Raw genomic sequence first — 24,197 nt, 5'->3', positions numbered from 1 at the left:
GAGAATGTGTTCAATATTTACAGTAATACACATAAAATATTCAATTAGGATTTTTGTTTTGTTTGTTTTTTTAAACAATTTATAATTTATAAAAACAGTTTCATGTCAAACTCCTCGTTAAGGCCAAGATGACGCAGTGTGTTGAGCCTGTGGATCCAGAAAGATTCCCTTTGAAGAATAATGAGTTGGCTGGACATGCTGAGAGATGAGTTTCAGATTGGTCTGGGGTGTAGCATTTTGTGACTATAAAATGAGCTGCTCGTTATGCGTAGATGTTGGGAAAATTATGATTAAATGACTGAACAAATAATTTTAAATGGAACTGTAACGAAGTAAAACTTATACTCTGTATTATATTTGATTAACAATATGAGTTCATAAGAAGGGATTGTGAGACACGGACAAGGAGTAATTAAAGTTAATTGAACACCATTCCAACTAGGAAGAAACTAATGGGTTGTGGACTCTGTAAACACATAAGGTCGTTAACCTATGGTTGAACCTACAGAACAGGGCTCTGGGGGTTTTAGATAAGACAGTGAGTGTATTCTTAGGTTTTCTGTTCATTAGAACTGTCAGCTCAGTGTTGATCGATAATGTTTAGGAGTCAAACGTTACCTGGGAGTGTGTTAGAATTAACTTTTCACCTCACTTTGTCCTGGTCGAGAGAAGGGGATTCTTTAAAGCAATGAAATGACATCATGATTTCTATATAAACTGTTGCTCGTGGTGAAATGGGAGCGCGCTCCGAGAATAAATTCTGTTACCTATTATTAAAAAGACTGGTCTCCGTCTATTTTATGCAAACAAGAATGCTTACAAATTCTTATAATTAAATTACACTAACAGTAGATGTTAAAGGAATTTAACAAATTCTCATAAAAAAGATTAAGGGTTTTCAATTAGTTTATTCTCGAGAGCGCTGGTCATAATACCATGTACATTGGCTTATATACCTCACATTTCGTCATAGCGTTTTAGATGTCCCTCCTCTTCTCCTACAAAGACAAAGCAGAATAAAAAAAAAGTCCATTCCAACCCACTAACGCACATACATTACACACTATATCTGGATTATCTCCTGAAGTCTCACCACAGTTTATTACCACTGAGCTGACAGTTCCAGTCCCCCCCCCCAGATACGGAAAACCTGGAGGGGCTCTCGCTGTCTTATAATATGTCCACAGTTATAGCCGGGTCGGTTCAAACATAGGTTAAGGATCCTCTTTGTTTTCGTTAAGCACACACATGCATTCCTCTCTTCCCCCCTCCAACCTAGTTGGAGCTGTGTTTATTATTTTGAATTACTCCTTGTTCATGCTACATAACCTCCAATTCTAATGGTTAAGTTTCTGGGTAGAATTATTTAATAATTTATCTTAAACCTTGATAAAATATCTTAACAGTAGATAATCCTTTCTACTGCAGTTTTTTTCTGAAAGATATAACGTTAGCCACAGATAACTACAAATATGTTCCTACTGCTCTCAATAACATTGCTGCCCTGAATTTAACAGGAGCTATTGACAAATGGCCAGTGGTAAAATGTTGTGATGGACTACTGATAGGTGAGAATTGTCTGTTAATTGAATGATTAGAATATTCCGTCCTGAAACATATAATTGTATGGAATTGATTAGAATGTATAAAATCATAATCAATAAATGTGTCAGAATTAAAACATTATGTCTTTATGGTATTGTAAACACAGACTGTCTGAGCACGGTGCCGACCTGACTAGAGATTTGGGAGAGAACGGGAGTACGTCTCAAGGACAAGTTCACTATCTCTGTCGCCTGGATAGTGAGAAAGACAGTGTGTGTGTAGCAGGACGTGTGTGTGTGTGTGTGTGTGTGTGTGTGTGTGTGTGTGTGTGTGTGTGTGTGTGTGTGTGTGTGTGTGTGTGTGTGTGTGTGTGTGTGTGTGTGTGTGTGTGTGTGTGTGTGTGTGTGTGTGTGTGTGTGTGTGTGTGTGTGTGTGTGTGTGTGTGCATATGGCTGTGTATGTGTGGACGTGAGAAGTCAGTATAAAATGAATTGATTTGTATTCTTGACTTCAGAACGTACCCGTGAATAAACATTTAACTGTGGTAGACTCGGCCTCTGTCTGTTTTCATTCGACCGGGATCTTACAAATTCTGGTTTGCAGGCTGAGAGTAATATAATTAAATTGGGTGATGTACCTGGAGAACATAATTCTCTTCTCAACTACTTCCTGGAGGACATTCGTGCCATGCTGACTCTCTCTAACTCTGAAAATGAATCAGACGATGAGGAAATCCCTGATTTAGGTAAAAACATTTTCATTGAAGACATTGTAGATTCATTTACATGTATGAAGTGTGTGTAACGTTAGTGATGTTTTCTCAGAATGTCATTTCGCATTGCTAGTTATTACATTATTACGTGTATGAACTGTGTGTAATGATACCTCAGAATGCCATTTTGCATCTATTGTATAATAATGCTTAAATATTTGTATCTGGAACTTGTCGTTCAGCATCAGTAGAACATGCCTGACTCTCCTCCACCAGTCATACAAGGAGAATGGTGTAATGCCTCCCATCAAAAAGAGAGCTGGCCCAAGCAAACACAGGTTACACCTGAAGCATGAGGACTTGCAGCGAGTGGTGAACTTCATCAACAACAACGCAGAGGATAATGCAATAGTGTTACCAGGACGCCACCCAGGACACAAACACTTTAGTGGAAAGCTGCTGCCATCCCATGTGACAAAAGCAGCAGTGTGGCATCTCTACAAGGAATCGATGGCAACACTTGGTATGTAAAACCTAAACACGTGTTGATTATTTAATTGACCTCCAACATGATTGGTACTACTTTTATTGATCTCACATCACACAGCTGGTTTGACTGGAGGATGGTACGGTGCTGGTGGAAAGCTATGGTTGGCAGCAACACCCTACTCAGTACTGCAGGTCATTGTCACAGATCAAGCAGTACAATCACTTCAGGTGAATATCATTTTTATTGCATGATATTATTTTTTATCTAAACTTAGTGGAATGGGGTTTGTCATTATGGGGTATTGTGTGTATATTGATGAAGAAAAAATAATTTAATCAATTTTAGAATAAGACTGTAACCTAACAAAAGGTCAAAGGGACTGAATACTTTCCGAAGGCATTGTATTTACCACTATTTCATAAAATAAAAATCACCACCCTATTAACTTGTCTGCAGTAAAATCTAGTACTCCCAGGTACTTCTCTTCAGCTACCACCTACACATTAAAACCCACTACCCAGGACTCACTGCCACTAATTGTGAAAGGAGACGAAACTGGCTTCATTAAGGGCCGTAAGTCATGCAACAATGTTTCTTCTTAATGTAATTCAAGCCTACCAACAAAGTGCTATGGATGGTCTTGTGCTCTCCCTAGATGCTGAGAAAGCATTTGATCGTGTGGAGTGGTCTTACCTATTATTTGCTCTAAATGATCCTCAGGCTGCTGTCCTTACTAATGGACTAAGGTCAAATAGCTTCTCTATACACAGAGGTACCAGACAGGGCTGTCCTTTTTCCCCTCTCCTCTTTGCACTTGTTATGGAACCACTGACCGAGGCTATCAGGGTAACGCCTGCTATACAGGGGCTGCTCATTGGTGTTGTTCACCATCAAATAAGCTTGTATGCTGATGATGTCCTGATATTCATCTCTAGTCCCGAGACTTCAATTACATCTCTTATTAATATTATTGAATTATTCAGCAAATTCTCAGGCTACAAGATTAACCTAACTAAGTCAGAGGCTATGCCACTTGGTAGCCTACACTCTGTACCTAATACTTCTCCCCCCTTCCCTTTTAAATTGTCTCCCTCAGGTTTCATGTATCTGGGTATATTTGTAACTCCTAAATTCCAGCAAATGTACAAAGCCAATTTTGTTCCCTTGTTTGATACAATAAGACAGGATATGGAGCGCTCGAACTCTCTCCCGATTTCTTGGTTGGGTAGAATATCCCTCTTGAAATGAACATTTTACCTAGACTACTTTACCCAATCCAAATGATCTCAGTATTACTCTCCAATAAGGTAATAAAGGATGTAAATGGATGGCTGTTCCTTTATATGGAGTAAACGCAAGCCAAGACTTAAGATGGCAATATTGCAGCTGCCAAGTTCTATGGGCGGCTTGGACCTGCCCAATATCAGGTTCTATCAATGGTGTGCCCACCTTTGTTATATTTCTGACTGGATCACAAATGATGACTCCTCTATTTGGTTAGACGTTGAGACTTCTCTTTCAAAATACCCCTTACAGGATCTTTTATTTTTCAGAAGTTTCAAGTCTGTAGAAGATCACTGCAATAATCCCGTTACACTTTCTGCAAGAAATTGAAAAGATCCTAGGGGTTGATCTAGAATTGGACCCAGTTTCTTTACTGTTAGGTCTCCCTAGTAGGCATGTTACTTCTGTGGGTAAAAGGAGGCTTTACAACATCCTTACCTTCGCAGCGAGGAAAAACATCCTCTTACATTGGATTAGTGATAAGGTTCCTTCTATTAAAGATTGGCATAAGATACTATTTGAATGGGTGCCTCTGGAATATCTGACATGTACATTGCATTCTAAAACAGACCAGTTCTACAAAGTATGGGAACCTTATCTAAATTACCTAGAACCTGAGGTATCAGCTATTATGCTGCAAGGATTCTCTTAGAATGGCGGGGATCTATGTATTTCAGAACTACACTGTACGTTCCATGTCTGGAACCTAACCTCTTGGTTTAAACTGAGCTTTTTTGTTTAATTTCTGTTTGTAAGTTTGTTTAAAATGTATGTATTGAGAGACGCAATGATGGGGATGGGGTGAGAGAAGCACCGAGCGGGAAGAGGAAAATGGTGTACGTATGTATGGGTGTGTATGTAGGTATGTATGTATGTGTGTGTATGTATGTATGTATGTATGTATGTATGTGTGTATATATATATATGTATATATGTATATGCATGTATATATGTATATATATATATATACGTAGGTATGTGTAAGCGAGTGCTGTTTTTGTGTTGTTGCTTTGTCTCCGTTGTTGTATCTCTTAATATGGGTGAAAATTGTGAAATTCCAATAAAACATACTGTTACAAAAAAAACACTCCCCCATTCCACTACTTTGACCCTATCTGCTCCTGCACCATGCCAACGACCTGGGAGGACGGGACACCTCCCCTAAACACACCCTGTAACTCTTCTGAAGTCAAATCTCGTTTACTTAAATACTTCCCTGCAGCTGCCACCACAACAGCCATTCTCTGTAGTTTATATTCCATTTCTGTGGTACAGTTGATAACCATTGCTATGAACGCTAAGAAGACAACCTTACTGAAGCATAACTCACTCGCTGGCCTATCCCTCTGTGCTGGCACAAATCTACTACTCACTGGGATCCTCTCAGTATCACTCACCCTTCACCCATCCTCCTCCTCTTTCTTCGCTGCCGCAGCATGTGACAGACTCCCTCTGCGCTACTCTGACCACTTCAACCTGCCTCTCTCACACGGACACCTCTGATCTCCAGCAATAAGAGAACCCCTACTGTTTACATAATTTATCCAGCCAAACTACACAATCCTCTGTCCCATGCCCTCCTGCACACTTTCCACATCTTGCAATTTCCCTCCTACACACTGCTACAACTTGACCATGAACGTTGCACCTGAAACAGAGCAGTGGATTCTGCACAAAACCTCTAACAGGATAACTAATACATCATAACATGACTTTGTCAGGCTCAAAACTCAAAAGGACTGACAATGACTCCTCTGTTTCACTGCTGGGTGGAAGAGGAGTTGTGGGTAGCTGAATCAGTGTGTAGTAGAGCTGAACAACAAGAGTCAAACTAGAGCTATGTCTAGAAGACCATAGATCATAACTGATCACCTAATGTTTCTCCTGACCATTAACTACATGTTGACTCTGTTGGTTAACTCAAGGAAAACCATCAACCAATCTGAATTAGAGATATACAATGATCAAAACCCTAAAGATCACTTGTGTTTTGAATAGTTAGAATTTAATCAAGATGATTAAAACATATACAATAAAGCCCCTAAACATGACCAATATATCCTCCCTCACACCACTGTGGTAGTTCCAGAGAGCAGCAGGTGAAGCAGGAGACTGGAGACGTCAGAGCTCTGGAGATCTCCCCTTTAGTTCAGTCAGTCAGCAGCATCAGTCCACACACAGACTGCAGTTATTAACCCTGACCACTGGAGAGACACAGAAAGATACTATCTGTTATAATAACACAGTAATAACAATATGCTCCATTTGTAGATGTCTATAATTAATATATCAGTCCCCATTCAGCACTTATATCAGAAACCAGTAACATAGTTATCATGTGTCTATATCACACAACAGGTATTAATAAAATTGGACTGTCCCGGAAGACAATTTACATATAAGATACTTTGCATTGGCAGCACATGCTTCAGTGGTCTGGGAGTGTTTATAGCTCTGTGAGTTTAACACTTCATGACTGAGAGCTGTCCTTCATGACAACAGAACTTCAACAATGACTTTGATTATGAGATTCTTGTGGATATTGATGTTCTTAGTTCAGGGTAAGACTATTGAATATCATTATCTGCAAATGATTTTTCTTATCGAAATATTAAATGTAAATTGCCTCTGTCTCAAAAAAGATTGAGATTCTTGAACATGTAGACAAAACAAACACAGTTTAATGAACAATTCTTAAATGTCTCTGTTTCAGAATCCAGAGGACAGTACGTTGTGACACAGACTCCTACAGTGGAAACTGTTCTCTCAGGACAGAAAGTCTCTATGATCTGTAAAGCCAGCAGTAATGTGTATAGTAATTGTTACAATGGTCAGTCATTGGGCCATCAGTGTCTTTCCTGGTACCAACAGAAACCAGGAGAAAAACCCAAACTAATGATGCTCCCGGGGAACACACTCCATTCTGGGACTCCATCTAGATTCAGTGGCGGTGGATCAGGGAGTGACTTCACTCTGACCATCAGTGGAGTCCAGGCTGAAGATGCAGGAGATTACTACTGTCAGAGTTTCCACAGTGGTAATGTGTTCACACAGTGATACAGAGCCGTACAAAAACCTCCCTCAGTCAGACTGCACAGTGACTGTACTGCTACAGCTGGGACCTACTGCAGGTGCTGAGGGGGAAGAGACAGTGACATGGAACACTGATCAGTAGAGGAGGTCATTTCTGAATATGTGTAGAAAGTATCATTCAGATCACATGTTCCCCATCATCATCATCATGATCTTTGTTATCAAGGTTGAGACTAGTTATATTTGTCATGGCCTGAAAGTTCACTTATAAAAGTTAGACGTTTTGAAAAGCATTTTTTATTTTTTAATAATTTGACTATTTTCCCAGATTAGTCTCATTGAGATGAAACTTCTATTTTACAAGAGATACCTGGTCAAAACAGCAGCACACAAAGTTGTACACACAATTACAACATAAAACACAACGCTTTACACACAATTACAACATAAAACACAACTTCACTACAGTTTAAAAACAGAAATTTACACATTGAGAAGGCAAGCATTCTTTTTAGAGGTGTCGTGCATCTGGGGGTCAAAACATTGACAGACCCCACACTTCGTTGTCCACCATAGTTTTTACCCTAGCTAGAGTAGTCAGTCTACAGTCTACCCTAGCTACAGTAGTCAGTCTAGAGTCTACCCTAGCTACAGTAGTCATTCTACAGTCTACCCTAGCTACTCATTCAAAGAGAGGACCTCCTAGAAAGTTTTTTTAACACAGCTCTGTAAGGGCCTTAGGTACAGTCAACAAGATAGAGTCATGTGAGTGTAGATGATATTTGTAATTTGTCTGGTTGACAATGACGGTACACAGGCCAAATGGGAGCTATTACCAGTCCAAATGCGAGTAAGAAGCAAAACAATTAGGCTAAGCAATAATGCATGAGGCCATGTGTTATGACATTTTTATCATTGCTGTGATATCGTCATAGCCACGAGGCGAAGAACATGATCTGTGTCAAAACATATGTCCTCGAGTATATTATTACCTTTATACAAATGCTTACCAGCATAAAAATATATATATATATTATTTCCCAAACCATGCATTTCTCAACAAAACGTGATGCTACATTCACTAACACTGTTTGTCAAGTGACGTTTTAATCACATTTTCAATGTACCACATCAAAATAAATAAAAATAATAAACCCCGATGCACAACCAATGTCCAAAAATGGCAATTTTTCTTAAACCATTGGCGCACATTGGAGCTAAAACAATGACAACATGCATACATAAAGTTCCAAAGTACTCCCATTTGTGGTAACTCACTACTCGTAGATATTGCCTCCGCAAAGTATAGTAGTTCTGTGCAGGTGTCCTCAATCGACAAGTGGATCTTGTGAGGACAAGATCCACAGCAAACACAGCTACCAAAACTCCGTAGCAGCAAGAGACATCCCTGTGAAACCCAAACTCGTCAATCGTCCACAAGCAGTTCTCTCCAGGTCTCACACGATGTTAGGCTAACCTCGAGGATGTTGAATGTCTCCATAATGCAAAGGCAACTTCAGTCTCCAATAAGTCTTCATTTTATTTGACCTTTATTTAACGAGGCAAGTCAGTCAAGAACAAATTCTTATTTTCAATGATGACCTAGGAACAGTGGGTTAACCTCCTTGTTCAGGGGCAGAACGACAGAGGTTTACCTTGTCAGCTCTGGAATTCCATCTTGCAACCTTTCGGTTACTAGTCCAACGCTCTGACCACTAGGCTACCTGTCGCCCCATTAACAAAATAATAATACTCTTTTATAAAAAAATTAAATCATGATTTCCCTTCAAAACTCTGGAGGTGTGTTTTTGTTCTCTCTTTATCGTCTCCTTTAGTTGTTTTTCTTCACCAACGCCGATCACGTTTCTCCTCTACATCTTCCACTACCTTTTTCCCAGGCCTCCTGTTAACCAGGTCCACTATCCCATTGGCCACAACTTAACAAGCTACCTCATTGGCCAATACTTAACAAGATAAGCAAGAAACACATTTAAAAGTTAACCAACCTATTCACTTGTACATTAATAAAGAAACATTGCTTTAAAAAATGCATTAACAACATTACAAATCAAATAAACTCTATACTCTATACTTCCTTTTTACATGGGTATTACAGATGTTTATCCCCTTTTCTGACAGCCATTCCAGAATGCACTTCACTGCCCAATTGGTCGGTCTTGATGTGGCTCGCTTCCTAATTCACTATTCTATGTCGTCTATAGCAGCGCTAACGTTACTGATTTCTGCATGACTAACATTAATGCTAGCCCCAGGTTGCTGGTCCACTTGCTCTTCTTCTTGTTTCATTTATTTAATATCCTGCTCCTCCTCTTCTTGTTGGCATCATTCTTCAAACATTAGTGGATGAAACACTACATTTAAAATCATCCATGACAGGTTACAGGTGCTAAGACTAGTAGTTGTAACAGTAATAGTGGTGGCGCGCTGATCGATTTGAGTAATCCACCCATTTTATCTTTTTCTTCTGTTTCTATGGAGGCGACCCAGTTGTTCGTTATACACCGAACAAAAATATGAACGCAACATGTAAAGTGTTTCATGAGCTGAAATGAAAGATTCCAGAATTGTTCCATACGCACAAAAAGCTTATATTTCAACAACAACAAATAATGACACAAATGTGTTTACATCCCTGTTCATGAGCATTTCTCTTTTGCCAAGATTATCCATCCACCTGACAGGTGTGGCATATCAAGAAGCTGATTAAACAGCATGATCATTTTACAGTTGCACCTTGTGCTGGGGACAATACAAGGCCACTCTAAAATGTGTCAAGATATGTTTCTGTAAAAGCAAAAGCCCACTTTAAATCTTAGCTTCATATCAAGCTCATTCATATGTTTTCAAACGTTAAATCCTTGTCAACCTGAATTACAAAAGGTATTTGTATGCAGGTGTAACGGTTCTCGTCTGTCGAAGGAGAAGCGGACCAAAATGCAGCATGGTATTTTTGAGACATGTTTAATGACGAATGAAAAAAAGAACTATACAAAAACAACAAATGGAACGAAAACCTATACAGCCTATCTGGTGACAACAAACACAGAGACAGGAACAATCATCCACAAAATACTCAAAGAATATGGCTGCCTAAATATGGTTCCCAATCAGAGACAACGATAATCACCTGACTCTGATTGAGAACCGCCTCAGGCAGCCATAGACTATGCTAGACACCCCCAAGACAAAACACACCACAAAAACCCATGTCACACCCTGGCCTAACCAAATAAATGCAGACAAACACAATATACTTCGACCAGGGCGTGACAGCAGGGATTATAAAACCATCTAATGAGTGAAGATGTAATCAATCTGAGACAATCTTACGAGAACATGAAAACTATATGTATTTGGTTTTGCCCGCGTTAAGTATGAGTTTTAAATCAGTAAGGGCTTTCTGCACAGCTGCAAAATCCCACTGTCACAGCTAGGTCAGCAGTCAGGGCTGTTACATAATAGTATCATCCGCACATAGATGAATTATTTTTCTTTTTACAAATTGACCAATAACATTTACAGTGGGGGAAAAAAAGTATTTAGTCAGCCACCAATTGTGCACATTCTCCCACTTAAAAATATGAGAGAGGCCTGTAATTTTCATCATAGGTACATTTCAACTATGACAGACAAAATGAGAAAAAAAATCCTGAAAATCACATTGTAGGATTTTTAATGAATTTATTTGCAAATGATGGTGGAAAATAAGTATTTTTTAAGTGGGAGAACTTGCACAATTGGTGGCTGACTAAATACTTTTTTGCCCCACTGTAAATTATTGTATGTTTTTAAACACAATTCCTATCCATATGCAAAGCAATATCTACAGAAGTTAAACAACAGGTGTTATGACCTCAACATTACTTCATAGTTACAATCACTTCAGCCCCCCAAAGCAAGTCCTCATATGGACCTCAACCAAATGTCTGATTTAAATGGATGTGATCTTCTAACATTATATTAACTATTTTGATGAGCAGGTTACTGACTATTACATCTGTTATTAATGAGAAATCATGCTGGGCTCAATCATCAGACACATGTACTCTACAGATGGGAGGAGCTATTGGACGGACAGGCTCATCATAATGGCTGAAATGGAATGCATGTGTGTTGAATTGATTAATTGGGAATGGGACGCAAGCGTAGGATTAATCACCCTGTCGCTGGCCGCCTTTGGGGAGGGTGTATAGTGTGAAAGGCCGAAACACCCTAGGAACAAAAGGTACACTACTGACGATGCACTCCCCAAATTTTACCAGGCTCACTGTTCATTAACTCTTGGAAGTGCTTGCACAAAGGATAGCAACATCTCAACCTGTGTTCGTGGAATCTGAATATCTGGACTTGTCCAGTGACTGCTGAGAAAGATCAGCTGACAACAGGGGAAAGTCCTTGTGGCGGCATGGAGAGACGGCTGACAGGAGGGAATAGACCCCACTCGGACAGTCATGGGGTAGCTTCCCATTTCTGTAGTTTCCCATGCTTCGCAGTATGTTGGAAACACCCGCTTTAGCTACAGAAAGTCAACATACGAGAATACCCCTAGAGTCTGCGAGTGCGGGGGCGGAAGATGACTCATCGGCTGACAACATGGTAACGACTGGACCGGAAATGACTACGAGTAATGAGAGCACAGCACAAGAGAACACCACAGCAACTGTCACAAGTTCTGCTGAAACAGCGGGACACAAACAGATGCAGGTATGTGTCTGTGGTTGGAGGAAAGTTACATCACACCATGGGTTGAGGATCCACCAGGGGAAGAAGGGGTGTTTGGGTAAAGAGAGACAGAGGCTCGCATTGATTACTTTCTGCGAAAGCAATCAAATCAGTCGAATGAAGCACAGCAACTGGACGCAAACCATAGTTTGCAGTGCATCAGCACCACTGTCATGGAGGACGTAAACTCAAGCACCGAAGTAACAACTGAGGTGGAACCAACAACAGGAGTGGAACTCACCCAGCCTCCCAGACCTGCAGTCGAGAGGAGACTACCAGGGCACAGACCGTATGTGAAGTGGCCTGGTGCCATTGACAAGAAGTTGTGGGAAACAGTGAAAGCTGACGTTACCTTGACCCTCGAGAAACTTCGAGGCACAGTGGAGAAGAAGTTGTAGAGGATGGGGGACATCATCTATGAGTACGGGACAGAAAGATTTGGAGTGGAAGAGGCAAAAAACACAGTTCGACGGGCAAGAACAGCATCAGCCCCGGGGCCAAATGGAGTCCCGTACAAAGTGTATAAGAACGCACCAGACGTCCTGAGGTTCCTCTGGAGGCTTATGAGAACAGTTTGGCAAAAGAAGATAATACCCAACGTGTGGCGTAGGGCAGGCAGGGTCCTAATCCCTAAGGAGAAGGATGCAGTGAAAATCAGCCAATTCCGCCCAATGTCCTTACTGAATGTCGAGGGTAAAATCTTCTTTAGTGTCATTGCCCAGAGGATGGCAGAGTACCTGCAAAGGAATGCGTATGGAATGCGTATGTACAGAAGGCAGGAATATCAGGGTTCTCTGGCTGCTTGGAACATTCCAGCATGATCTGGCACCAGATCCAAATGGCCAAGGTGGAGAAAAGGGACCTCCATGTAGTCTTTCTCGACCTCGCCAATGCATTTGGCTCTGTGCCCCATGAACTCCTGTGGTCTGCCTTCAGATTTTTCCACATACCCGGACACCATCACAACCTTGGTGAAGTCGTACTTCCAGGATCTGCAGTTCTGCTTCACCAACTCAGAGTTCACCACCTCATGGCAGTGCCTGAATGGAGGTATAATGGTGGGATGTACCATTTCTCCGTTGGCATTCATAATGGCAATGGAGGTTATCATCAGATCCTCAAAATGGGTTGCTGGTGGACAGCGAGTCGACTCTGGTTTCCGCCTCCCTCCACTCAGAGCCTACATGGACGACATTACAACATTGACCACCACTGTCCCATGCACCAGGAGACTGCTCAGAAAACTCGAGGAGAACATCAGCTGGGCCTGTATGAAGATTAAACCATCCAAGTCACGCAGCATCTCGATTGTGAAGGGAGTACTCTCTGACCTGAAATTCTTCATCGGAGATGACCAAATCCCAACAGTGTCTGAGCAGCCAGTAAAAAGCCTTGGAAGGTGGTATGATGCAAGCCTGAAGGACAAAGACCAGGTGCAACAGCTGCGCAAAGACATCAGTAGTAGCCTACAGTCCATCGACAACACCCAGCTACCTGGAAAGTTAACTGGGCGCAAATGGAGGCCAGGAAAAGCAGTCCAGGAGGCAACAGCCACCCTCAGACATGCTGACATTGTGGGTCATGTTCAGCAAGGGAGAGGAGGCCTTGGGCTAACTAGCCGTGCTGCTTGGCGTAAGGCCACTGCACCAGAGCGGCGGAAGATGGTAGTGCAGGAAGTACGCCATCAGGAAGAGGCTGCAAGGTGGGCCAAGGTAGTCTCTCTTTCCAAACAGGGACAGTGGACTCGATGGGACAGTGTGGAGAAGATGAAGATCAGCTGGAAGGATCTGTGGGCCATGGAAGCGAGGCGGTTGAGCTTTTCCATCAGAGCAACATATGACGTCCTTCCAACTCCAGTTAATCTTCACCAATGGTATGGTGAAGATCTGGATTCTGCCCTCTGTTCCATGCAAGCCAACCTCAGGCACATTCTCACAGGGTGTAAAACAAGCATCACCCAAGGACGCTACACTTGGCGTCACAACCAAGTCCTTAAAAACCTTGCGTCCACCCTGGAGGACAAGCGAGCTGCCACCAACTCCCTACCACCCCCAGCAGCGTCACACCCCTTACGGACAAACTTTGCCGTGAAGGGGCTAAACCACCGAAGAGCGGCTCGACACCATTAGAGCGAGAACAGCTGCGCTTGGCCCGCGACTGGAAAATGCTAGCTGACATTGGCCGGCAACTTGTGTTTCCTCCGGAGATCGCAACCACCACCCTAAGACCTGACATGGTGCTCTGGTCCCGTTCGCTCAAGAAGGTCTTCATCATTGAGCTCACAGTACCCTGGGAGGACTCAGTAGATGAGGCTTATGAGCGAAAACATCTGCGCTATGCCGATCTAGCTGCTGAAGCACGGCATCATGGCTGGAACACAGAAGTCCGACCAGTGGAGGTGGGCTGCAGAGGTTTTGTGGCAACATCTACAACCAGACTGCTTAGAGACCTTGGAATTAAGGGCCAGAGCCAGCGATGGGCAATCAAAGCTGTATCGGAGGCGGCAGAAGGCAGCAGTCAGTGGCTCTGGATGAAGAGAAAAGACCCCAGCTGGGCCCCGAAGTGAGAGGGCCAGGAGGTATGCGGTCAACAATGCTTGACTCAGGGAGGAGGACGCCCCTGCCATGCATAGTCCCATGGGATGTTGGCTATCAACAACAAGGCAACTCCTATGATTAATTGGGAATGGGACGCAAGCGTAGAATTGATCCGCCTTTGGGGAAGGTACACTACTGACGATGCACTCCCCAAATTTCACCAGGCTCACTGTTCATTAACTCTTGGAAGTGCTTGCACAAAGGATAGTAACATCTCATCCTGTGTTCTTGGAATCCATTCCAGCCATTACACTTATGCCATGCTCCTATTGCTCCTCCCACCAGCCTCCTCTGCACTACATACACTATCTACATGAAGTATAATACCCATTTTATCTGTAATTAATTCCATGGTGCCATATCATTTATGTCCCTCTCCCTGATTCCACCATAGAGGTTAAAACCAATCCACTCCCTCACATCTGACCTAGTACAGGGTATTTCAGGTAGTGAAACTGTTCAACTGCTGGACTGGTAGCTGTGGGAGTGAAACTGAGATTTACATAGACAGGGCTGGGTGGTTTTGCTTGTCCCAGAATAGAGCAGCAATGTCACCAGATGTTCACTCTGTTCCCAGGGGGTTGGAGGTAGAGAATACTCTATCTTGAAGATGTGATACTTTTAATATTAAGTGGACAAATGTATTGCATTTAAGCAAAATACATGAATGATCATATGGGTGAGAGCCAGACATATCGATCAAATGTTCAAATGCATTAGACTAAGTCTATATATCAAGCATGTTAAAAACTGCTCCAAGAAAGATTAATAAGGAGTTCCATCCATACACTACTATGTGGTGTGACCTCTTGTTAATCTGTTAACATTGTAGTATCTAGACCTCTCCTGTTAATATGTTAACATTGTAGTATCTAGACCTCTCTTGTTAATCTGTTAACATTGTAGTATCTAGACCTCTCCTGTTAACCTGTTAACATTGTAGTATCTAGACTTCTCCTGTTAACCTGTTAACATTGTAGTATCTAGACCTCTCATGTTAATCTGTTAACATTGTAGTATCTAGACCTCTCCTGTTAATCTGTTAACATTGTAGTATCTAGAGCTCTCCTGTTAAACTGTTAACATTGTAGTATCTAGACCTTTAACCTGTTAACATTGTAGTATCTAGACCTCTCCTGTTAATCTGTTAACATTGTAGTATCTAGACCTCTCCTGTTAATCTGTTAACATTGTAGTATCTAGACCTTCCTGTTAACATTGTAGTATCTAGACCTCTCCTGTTAATCTGTTAACATTGTAGTATCTAGACCTCTCCTGTTAACCTGTTAACATTGTAGTATCTAGACCTCTCCTGTTAATCTGTTAACATTGTAGTAAGACCTCTCCTGTTAATCTGTTAACATTGTAGTATCTAGACCTCTCCTGTTAACCTGTTAACATTGTAGTATCTAGACCTCTCCTGTTAATCTGTGAACATTGTAGTATCTAGACCTCTCCTGTTAATCTGTTAACATTGTAGTATCTAGACCTCTCCTGTTAATCTGTTAACATTGTAGTATCTAGACCTCTCTGGTTAATCTGTTAACATTGTAGTATCTAGACCTCCCCTGTTAATCTGTTAACATTGTAGTATCTAGACCTCTCCTGTTAATCTGTTAACATTGTAGTATCTAGACCTCTCCTGTTAATCTGTTAACATTGTAGTATCTAGACCTCTCCTGTTAATCTGTTAACATTGTAGTATCTAGACCTCTCCTGTTAATCTGTTAACATTGTAGTATCTAGACCTCTCCTGTTAATCTGTTAACATTGTAGTATCTAGACAATCTGTTAACATTGTAGTATCTAGACCTCTCCTGTTAATCTGTTAACATTGTAGTATCTAGACCTCTCTGGTTAATCTGTTAACATTGTAGTATCTAGACCTCTCCTGTTAATCTGTTAACATTGTAGTATCTAGACCTCTCCTGTTAATCTGTTAACATTGTAGTATCTAGACCTCTCCTGTTAATCTGTTAACATTGTAGTATCTAGACCTCTCCTGTTAACCTGTTAACATTGTAGTATCTAGACCTCTCCTGTTAATCTGTTAACATTGTCGTATCTAGACCTCTCCTGTGAAAATAGTAGTATATTGTGTTAGTATGAACAACTGGTTGATGACGATTTGCTTAGAACATAAATAACTAAACAATGAGGTTTAGATCTGATAGTTTCAAAGAAATTGTGAATCCGGCTTGATTAATATGTTGCTGTATCATTCAACAACATTTAAGATTAACGTCTATTTGGGTTTATTTAAAGAGACAATGAAAATACTTGTTCCAAAGGGAAATCTTTATTTTCATGTATTCATCAAAGCAAACATTCCTACAGCATCTAATTGTAATAAAACAGAACACATCACATCTAACACTGATACAACCTCAGTCTACAGAGAGGATTGACACATGAACTCAAGCAAAGCCCTCTGTTAGTTTACAGTGATCAATAAGACAAAGAACATCTGATCTCAGAACAGAGTCAAAGCAGAGGAACCAGCAGCCTCTCTCCACAGGGGTGTGTGACTGAGGGGTCCTACCCAGAACAGTCAGCCTTCCTCAGGGTCTTGGTGACTGGAGTCTGGGATTTCTGCTGGGCTTCACAGGTCACCTCTCCTGCCTTGGTCCACTCCTGGGCAGTGAGAGTCAGGGTGCTGCTCCAGCTGTACAGACCATCCTTCTCCAGGACCCTAGAACTGGTCTCCTGGTTCTTGTTGGTCCCGTCCACTTTCCAGCTCATGGTCCAGTCTGAGGGGAAGCCCTTGTTGGCCAGACACGTCAGTGTGGCTGTTGTTGTACTGGACAGCTCCTCACTAGAGGGGGGCAGGACGGTGAGGGTGGGGGCCCTGTTACCTGGATCAAACAGAACATATCATCAACTGCAACTACTATGTCTAAAAGATTTATAAAAGCAATAGACATACAAATACATTGATTTGGAAATGCCTTTTAAATATAATGTAGTTAGATTGGTATAGGTTTGAAGAAAACACAAAACATAATCTGATAGATATATAAAGCAGAATTATGAACAATATGAGTCAAGTGTAAGTGGTTAACTTTAGCGTTACTATTATGTCAGATATTTTAGGATTGTTTCTGATCAGAATACTCAGAACATCTACAGTATATTAAGATAATCCAGAGGTTGTACACAAACATAAGACACTTTCACAAAGCAACAATAACCACAATAACCAACACTTTAAGAGTTATAAATCTGCTCTCAAACAAATCAGACATACAAAAAAACTACTATTTAACATTTTGATTGAATAAAATATTATTTGAAAGAATGCTCAGTGTAAAGCAATAGAAAATAAAATGTATTTAAAATAAAGATTTATAAAATCATAATATATATAAGGAAGTTTTAAAAAATTTATCAGAAAGAAATATGAAGAGAGATTGTTACTTACTTCCTACATCAAGTCTGGTTCCGCTACCAAAAGTGTACCACAGTGATACAATCCCTATTACTGCTGGTACAAAAACCTTCTGACTATTGGGGAAACTGAATTTCTTTAGACTGTGGTTGAAATATCTAACTCTAATATGGTATGAATACTTGATAAATATTGTTTTTAAGTGTTTATTGTTTATTTTTTTAAACCTACTGTTTATTTTATAGTTTCGACTCGGTGCCATGTGTTTATTCATACAACTAGTCTAAGATGTAGGCTAATCTCTTCCATCTTTCAAAAATGCAAGTCAAATTTGATTCGATGTAATAATATTTATATTCTAATTGACCATAGTCTGTGAAGGCCTTGTACTGCTGACCTTGTGTATTTTTTTAATTTAAATCGTCAATATTGAGGTTAAATATTTAGAGAAATTGAAACACGACGTAAAAACATAAATAAAACAGTTAATTTGGTGTTTACTTACTTCCAACATCAAGTCTGGTGCCGCTACCAAAAGTCCACCACAGTGATACAATCACTATTACTGCTGGTACAAAAACCTCTCTGTGTTGTGATACTGCAGCTGTTACAGTGAAGATCACTTATACAGAATCATAATCAACACTAATACACTTTAACATCTTCCAGGTAAAACAAACACTTCATATTAGCTGTTTCTAGATAATATAAATCTGAATTGTATCTTAAATCCAGATAATAGTATTTGTTCCTTCCTCTGTGTATCAGGTGTCCTCCTCGTCTGTAGGTACAGTCCAGCATTAGATCAGTGTTGCTAGTATTCCTCCATATTGTCCATATGAAAGACAACAGCAGCAGCAGTAGTGATAGTGATCCATGTTGTATATTCCTTTATTAAACATGTTGATCTCAGATTTAACAGTGGAGGTAAAGTCACAGAGGACAGACAACACTACCAGAGGAATCCTACCAGCTTTAGTTTAGAGAAGTGTTCACTAACTGATTAGAGGAACTTACATGAGAGACCAACCATGAGTGAACAGACAGTTCATTATATCTTATGTGGCAGGGTCTACAGACAATCACAATCACGGATTACAAAAAGAAAACCAGCCGTGTTGCGAACATCGACGCCTTGCTCCCAGACAAATTAAACAATCTCTTTCCTCACTTTGAGGACAATACAGTGCAACTGACACGGCCTGCTACCAAAGCCTGTGGGCTCTCCTTCTCCGTGGCCAATGTGAGTAAAACATTTACACGTGTTAACCCTCGCAAGGATGCCGGCCCATCCTTAGCTGTCTCCTCAAAGCATGCGCAGACCAACTGGCTGGTGTGTTTACAGACATATTCAATCAATCCCTATCCCACATGCTTCAAGATGGCCACCATTTGTCCTGTTCCCAAGAAAGCTAAGGTAACTGAACTAAATGACTATCGCCCCATTGTCATGAAGTGCTTTGAGAGACTAGTCAAGGATCATATCACCTCCACCCTACCTGACACCCTAGACCCTCTCCAATTTGCTTACCGCCCCAATAGGCCCACAGATGATGCCATCACACTGCATACTGCCCTATCCCATTTGGACAAGAGGAATACCTATGCAAGAATGCTGTTCATTGACTACACCTCAGCATTCAACTCTATAGTACACTCCAAACTCATCATTAAGCTTGAGACTCTGGGTCTCGACCCCGCCCTGTGCAACTGGGTCCTGGACTTTCTGACGGGCCACCCCCCAGGTGGTGAAGGTAGGAAACAACATCTCCACCCCACTGATCCTCCACACTGGGACCCCACAAGGGTGTGTTCTCAGCCCTCTCCTGTACTCCCTGTTCACCCATGACTGCTTATCCATGCATGCCTCCAACTCAATCATCAAGTTTGCAGACGACACTAGAGTGATAGGCTTGGTTACCAACAACGACAAGACAGCCTACAGGGAGGAGGTGAGGGGCCTCAGAGTGTGGTGTCAGGAAAATGACCTCTCACTCTACATCAACAAAACAAAGGAGATGATCGTGGACTTCAGGAAACAGCAGAGTGAGCACCTCCCCCCATCCACATCGACAGGACAGTAGTGGAGAAGGTGGAAAGTTTTAAGTTCCTCTGTGTACACATCACGGACAAACTAAAATGGTCCACCCACACAGACAGCGTGGTGAAGAAGGCGCAACAGCGCCTCTTCAACCTCAAGAGGCTGAAGAAATATGGCTTGTCACCAAAAACACTCACAAACTTTTACAGATGCACAATCAAGAGCATCCTGTTCGAGCTGTATCACCGCCTGGTACAGCAACTATGGAGGGTAGTACGGTCTGCACAATGCATCACCAGGGGCAAACTACCTGCCCTCCAGGACACCTACACCATCTGATGTCACAGGAAGGCCAAAAAGATCATCAAGGACAACAACCACCCGAGCCACTGCCTGTTCACCCTGCTATCATCCAGAAGGTGAGGTCAGTACAGGTGCATCAAAGCTGAGACCGAGAGACTGAAAAATAGCTTCTATCTCAAGGCCATCAGTCTGTTAAACAGCCGTCACTAACATAGAGAGGCTGTTGCCAACATACAGACTCAATCTCTGGCCACTATAATAAATGGATCACTAGTCACTTTAAATAACGCCACTTTAATAATGTTTACATGTCCTACATTACTCATCTCATATGTATATACTGTATTCTATACCATCTACTGCATCTTGCCTACGCCGCACAACCATTGCTCATCCATATATTTATACATCCATATTCTTATTCATTCCTTCATATTTCTATGTATAAGGTAGTCGTTGGGATTTTGTTAGATTACTTGTTAGATATTTCTGCACTGTCGGAACTAGAAACACAAGCATTTTGCTACACTCGCATTAACATCTGCTAACCATGTGTACCTGATGAATAAAATGTGATTTCATTTGATCATCATCATAATCAAAATATAATGGTGTTGTGACATAAAAGTTACCATACATTACTGATCTGAGTAAACAGTTGCTGTTTGATGTTATGAAGGATACGATACTTTAATCATTGAAGCCTACTTGGAAACTGAAATACATTTGAAACATAATTTGCATAATGCATCTCCCTGCTGCTCTAAGAGCATTTATCTCCCTGTGAGTTGAACACTTCATGACTGAGAGCTGTACTTCATGACAACATAACCCACAACAACCATGACTTTTATCACCATCTTCATCTGGACACTTGTCTTCTGGTTTCAAGGTTACAATTTTCAGAATCCATCGTTGAAGATTATTTTAATCTACAGTGTATATATGCACAGTATATCAATGTAACTATTTCTATTCAGAACGATTCATTACAACATGTAATATTTAATTTGTATAAATGTTTATTTTTTATTTTTCAGAAGCCAGAGGACAGTACGTTGTGACACAGACTCCTGCAGTGAAAGCTGTTCTCCCAGGACAGCCAGTCTCTCTGAACTGTAAAACCAGCAGTAATGTGTATGGTAATAACTACCTAGCCTGGTACCAGCAGAAACCTGGAGGAGCTCCTAAACTCCTTATTTACGATGCTACAACACTTCAGTCTGGGACTCCATCTAGATTCAGTGGCAGTGGATCTGGGAGTGACTTCACTCTGACCATCAGTGGTGTCCAGGTTGAAGATGCAGGAGATTACTACTGTCAGAGTTTCCACTATCCAGGTAGCACTCGGTGGTTCACACAGTGATACAGAGCCGTACAAAAACCTCCCTCAGTCAGACTGCACAGTGACTGTACTGCTACAGCTGGGACCTACTGCAGGTGCTGAGGGGGAAGAGACAGTGACAGAGAGTGAAACAGAAGTCATTGTCAGTCCTTTTGAGTTTTGAGTCTATATTAGTTATCCTTTTAGAGCTTTTGTGCAGAATCCACTGTACTGTTTCAGGTGCAACATTCATGATCATGTTGCAGCAGTGTGTGGGAGGGAGATTCCAAGATGTGGGAAGTGTACATGAGGGCATGGGATAGAGGATTGTGCAGTTTTGGGGATAAAGTTGTGTCAACTGTAGGGGTGCTGATGTTGCTAGAGATCGTGTCAGGTGCGAGAGAGGCAGGTTGACGTGACCAGAGTCAGAGTAGTGCAGAGGGTGTCATATGCTGAGGCAATGAAGTTATTTTGAAAAGTTGAATTATATTTAGTTGTATTAATACTATTTAATCTCTCCTCAGACTAATATTATTCTGTTGGTCCTGTGGGTATCTTTGCCACTGTTCCACCCCTTGTGTGTTGCGCTGTCATGGTGTATTTGTTGGGAGGATGGGTCAAGGGTGAGGGATCCCAGTGAGTGGTAGATTTGTGCCAGCACAGAGGGATAGGGCAGCGAGTGAGTTATGCTTCAGTAAGGTTGTCGTCTTAGCGTTCATAACAATGGTTATCAACTGTACCATAGAAATGAAACATAAATGACAGAGAATGGCTGTAGTGGCGGCAGCTGCAGAGAAGTATTTAAGTAAACGAGATTTAACTTCAGACGAGTTGTAGGGTGTGTTTAGGGGAGGTGTCCCGTCCTCCCAGGTCGTTGGCATGGTGCAGGAGCAGATAGGGTCAAAGTAGTGGAATGGGGTGGTGAGTTTTCATGTGTAGGTGGTAGCTGAAGAGAAGTACCTGGTGTACAAGGTTTTATTCTAGAAGAGTTAATGGGGAGGTGATTTTGTTTTTATGAAGTAGTGGTATGTGGGTGTAGGGTCAGTTGGTGGGGCAAGTTTTTGGAACAGGAATAATAAAGATAATTTAATGTACATAGACCGTGACTGGCCTCACAATTTAGTACAGTAGTTGGCGGTATATTCACCTTTAAATTGGATGTGATCCGCCAACCCAATCCCAAAGAAGAGCTCTGCAACTTCAGTTCCCTGGGGGATCAATACAGTCTGTTTGCATAGAGAGGATACTTTGCATCGACAGCACATGCTTCAGTGGTCTGGGAGTGTTTATATCCCTGTGAGTTGAACACTTCATCACTGAGAGCTGTCCTTCATGACAACAGAACCCACAACAACCATGACTTTTATCACCATCTTCATCTGGACACTTGTCTTCTGGTTTCAAGGTCACAGTTTTTGGAATTTATTGTTGAAAATTAATTAAATCTACAGTGTATACATGTCCGGTATATCAATGTAACTATTTATATTGAGAACTATTCATTACTATATGTAATGTTTCATTCATATAAAACAATGTATTATATTTTTCAGAATCCAGAGGACAGTACGTTGTGACACAGACTCCTGCAGTGAAAGCTGTTGTCCCAGGACAGTCAGTCTCTCTGAACTGTAAAACCAGCAGTAATGTGTATTTCAATAACCATCTAGCCTGGTACCAGCAGAAACCTGGAGGAGCTCCTAAACTCCTTATTTACTCTGCTAAAACATTTCAGTCTAGTGTCTGTACTGCTACAGATGGGACTTACTGCAGGTGATGAGGGGAGGAGACAGTGACATGGAACACTGATCAGTAGAGGTCAACTTTGAATATGTTTACAAAGCATCATTCAGATCACATGTTCCCCATCATCATACTTGTGAATAATTATTGTCATGGTTGTAAAGTTCACTTATAAAAGTTACATGAAGTTTTAAAACACACATTACCTGTTCATAATCAGAGTCAAATCCACAGATGTAAAAAATAATAATAATAATTGTGATGTTACATCAGCATCAGCCACATAAATCGCATCCCAATATGAACCTCACAAACAATTATTGATGTGATCATCTAGCATTATATTAACTATCTTGATAAGCCGGTTACTGACTGTTACATCTGTGAATGAGACATGATGCTGGATCTGTGAATGAGACATGATGCTGTGCTCAAATATGAAACATGTTTGAAGAATATGTTTTATCTGTCATTAATTATATGATGGAATATCTGTTATTGTAACTGCCCTGAATCCACCAAAGAGGTTAGAACCAGTCACTCCCTCACATCTGTCCCAGTCCAGGTTATTTCAGGCAGTGAAACTGTTCAACTTCTAGACTGGTAGCTGTGGGAGTGAAACTGTGATTTACATAGACAGGGCTGGGTGGTTCTGCTTGTACCCGAATAGAGCAGTACTGTCACCAGATGTTCACTCTGTCCCCAGAGGGTTGGAGGAAGAGAGGACTCTATGACTATCATGAAGCTGTGATACTGGTTATATTATGAGGATCATGTAAAACAAATGTAGTTTAATGTAGGTGTGATCACATTGGTGAGAATCCATCATATCGATCAAATTTTCAATAACATTAGTTTACTGTCTTTATGAGTCTATAAATCAAGCAGGTAAAAAACTGTCCAAGAAAGATGAATAAAGAGTACCATCTACTACATGTGGCGTGACCTCTCCTGTTAACCTGTTAACATTGTAGTATCTAGAACTCTCCTGTTA

General features: G+C 41.2%; 1 gene segment (V, D, J or C); it reads right to left on the bottom strand.

The window, feature by feature from the left end:
* Window positions 1–16,681: 16,681 nt before the first annotated feature.
* LOC135515130 (Ig kappa-b4 chain C region-like) lies at window positions 16,682–18,825 on the bottom strand. The segment is given in 3 exon segments: window positions 16,682–17,259; window positions 18,298–18,414; window positions 18,810–18,825. Coding segments are annotated over 3 exon segments (450 nt in total).
* Window positions 18,826–24,197: the final 5,372 nt, after the last annotated feature.

Source organism: Oncorhynchus masou, chromosome 26 (genome assembly GCF_036934945.1).
Source record: "Oncorhynchus masou masou isolate Uvic2021 chromosome 26, UVic_Omas_1.1, whole genome shotgun sequence".
Lineage (NCBI taxonomy): Eukaryota > Metazoa > Chordata > Actinopteri > Salmoniformes > Salmonidae > Oncorhynchus > Oncorhynchus masou.
This window is presented reverse-complemented; position numbering and strand designations above follow the sequence as displayed.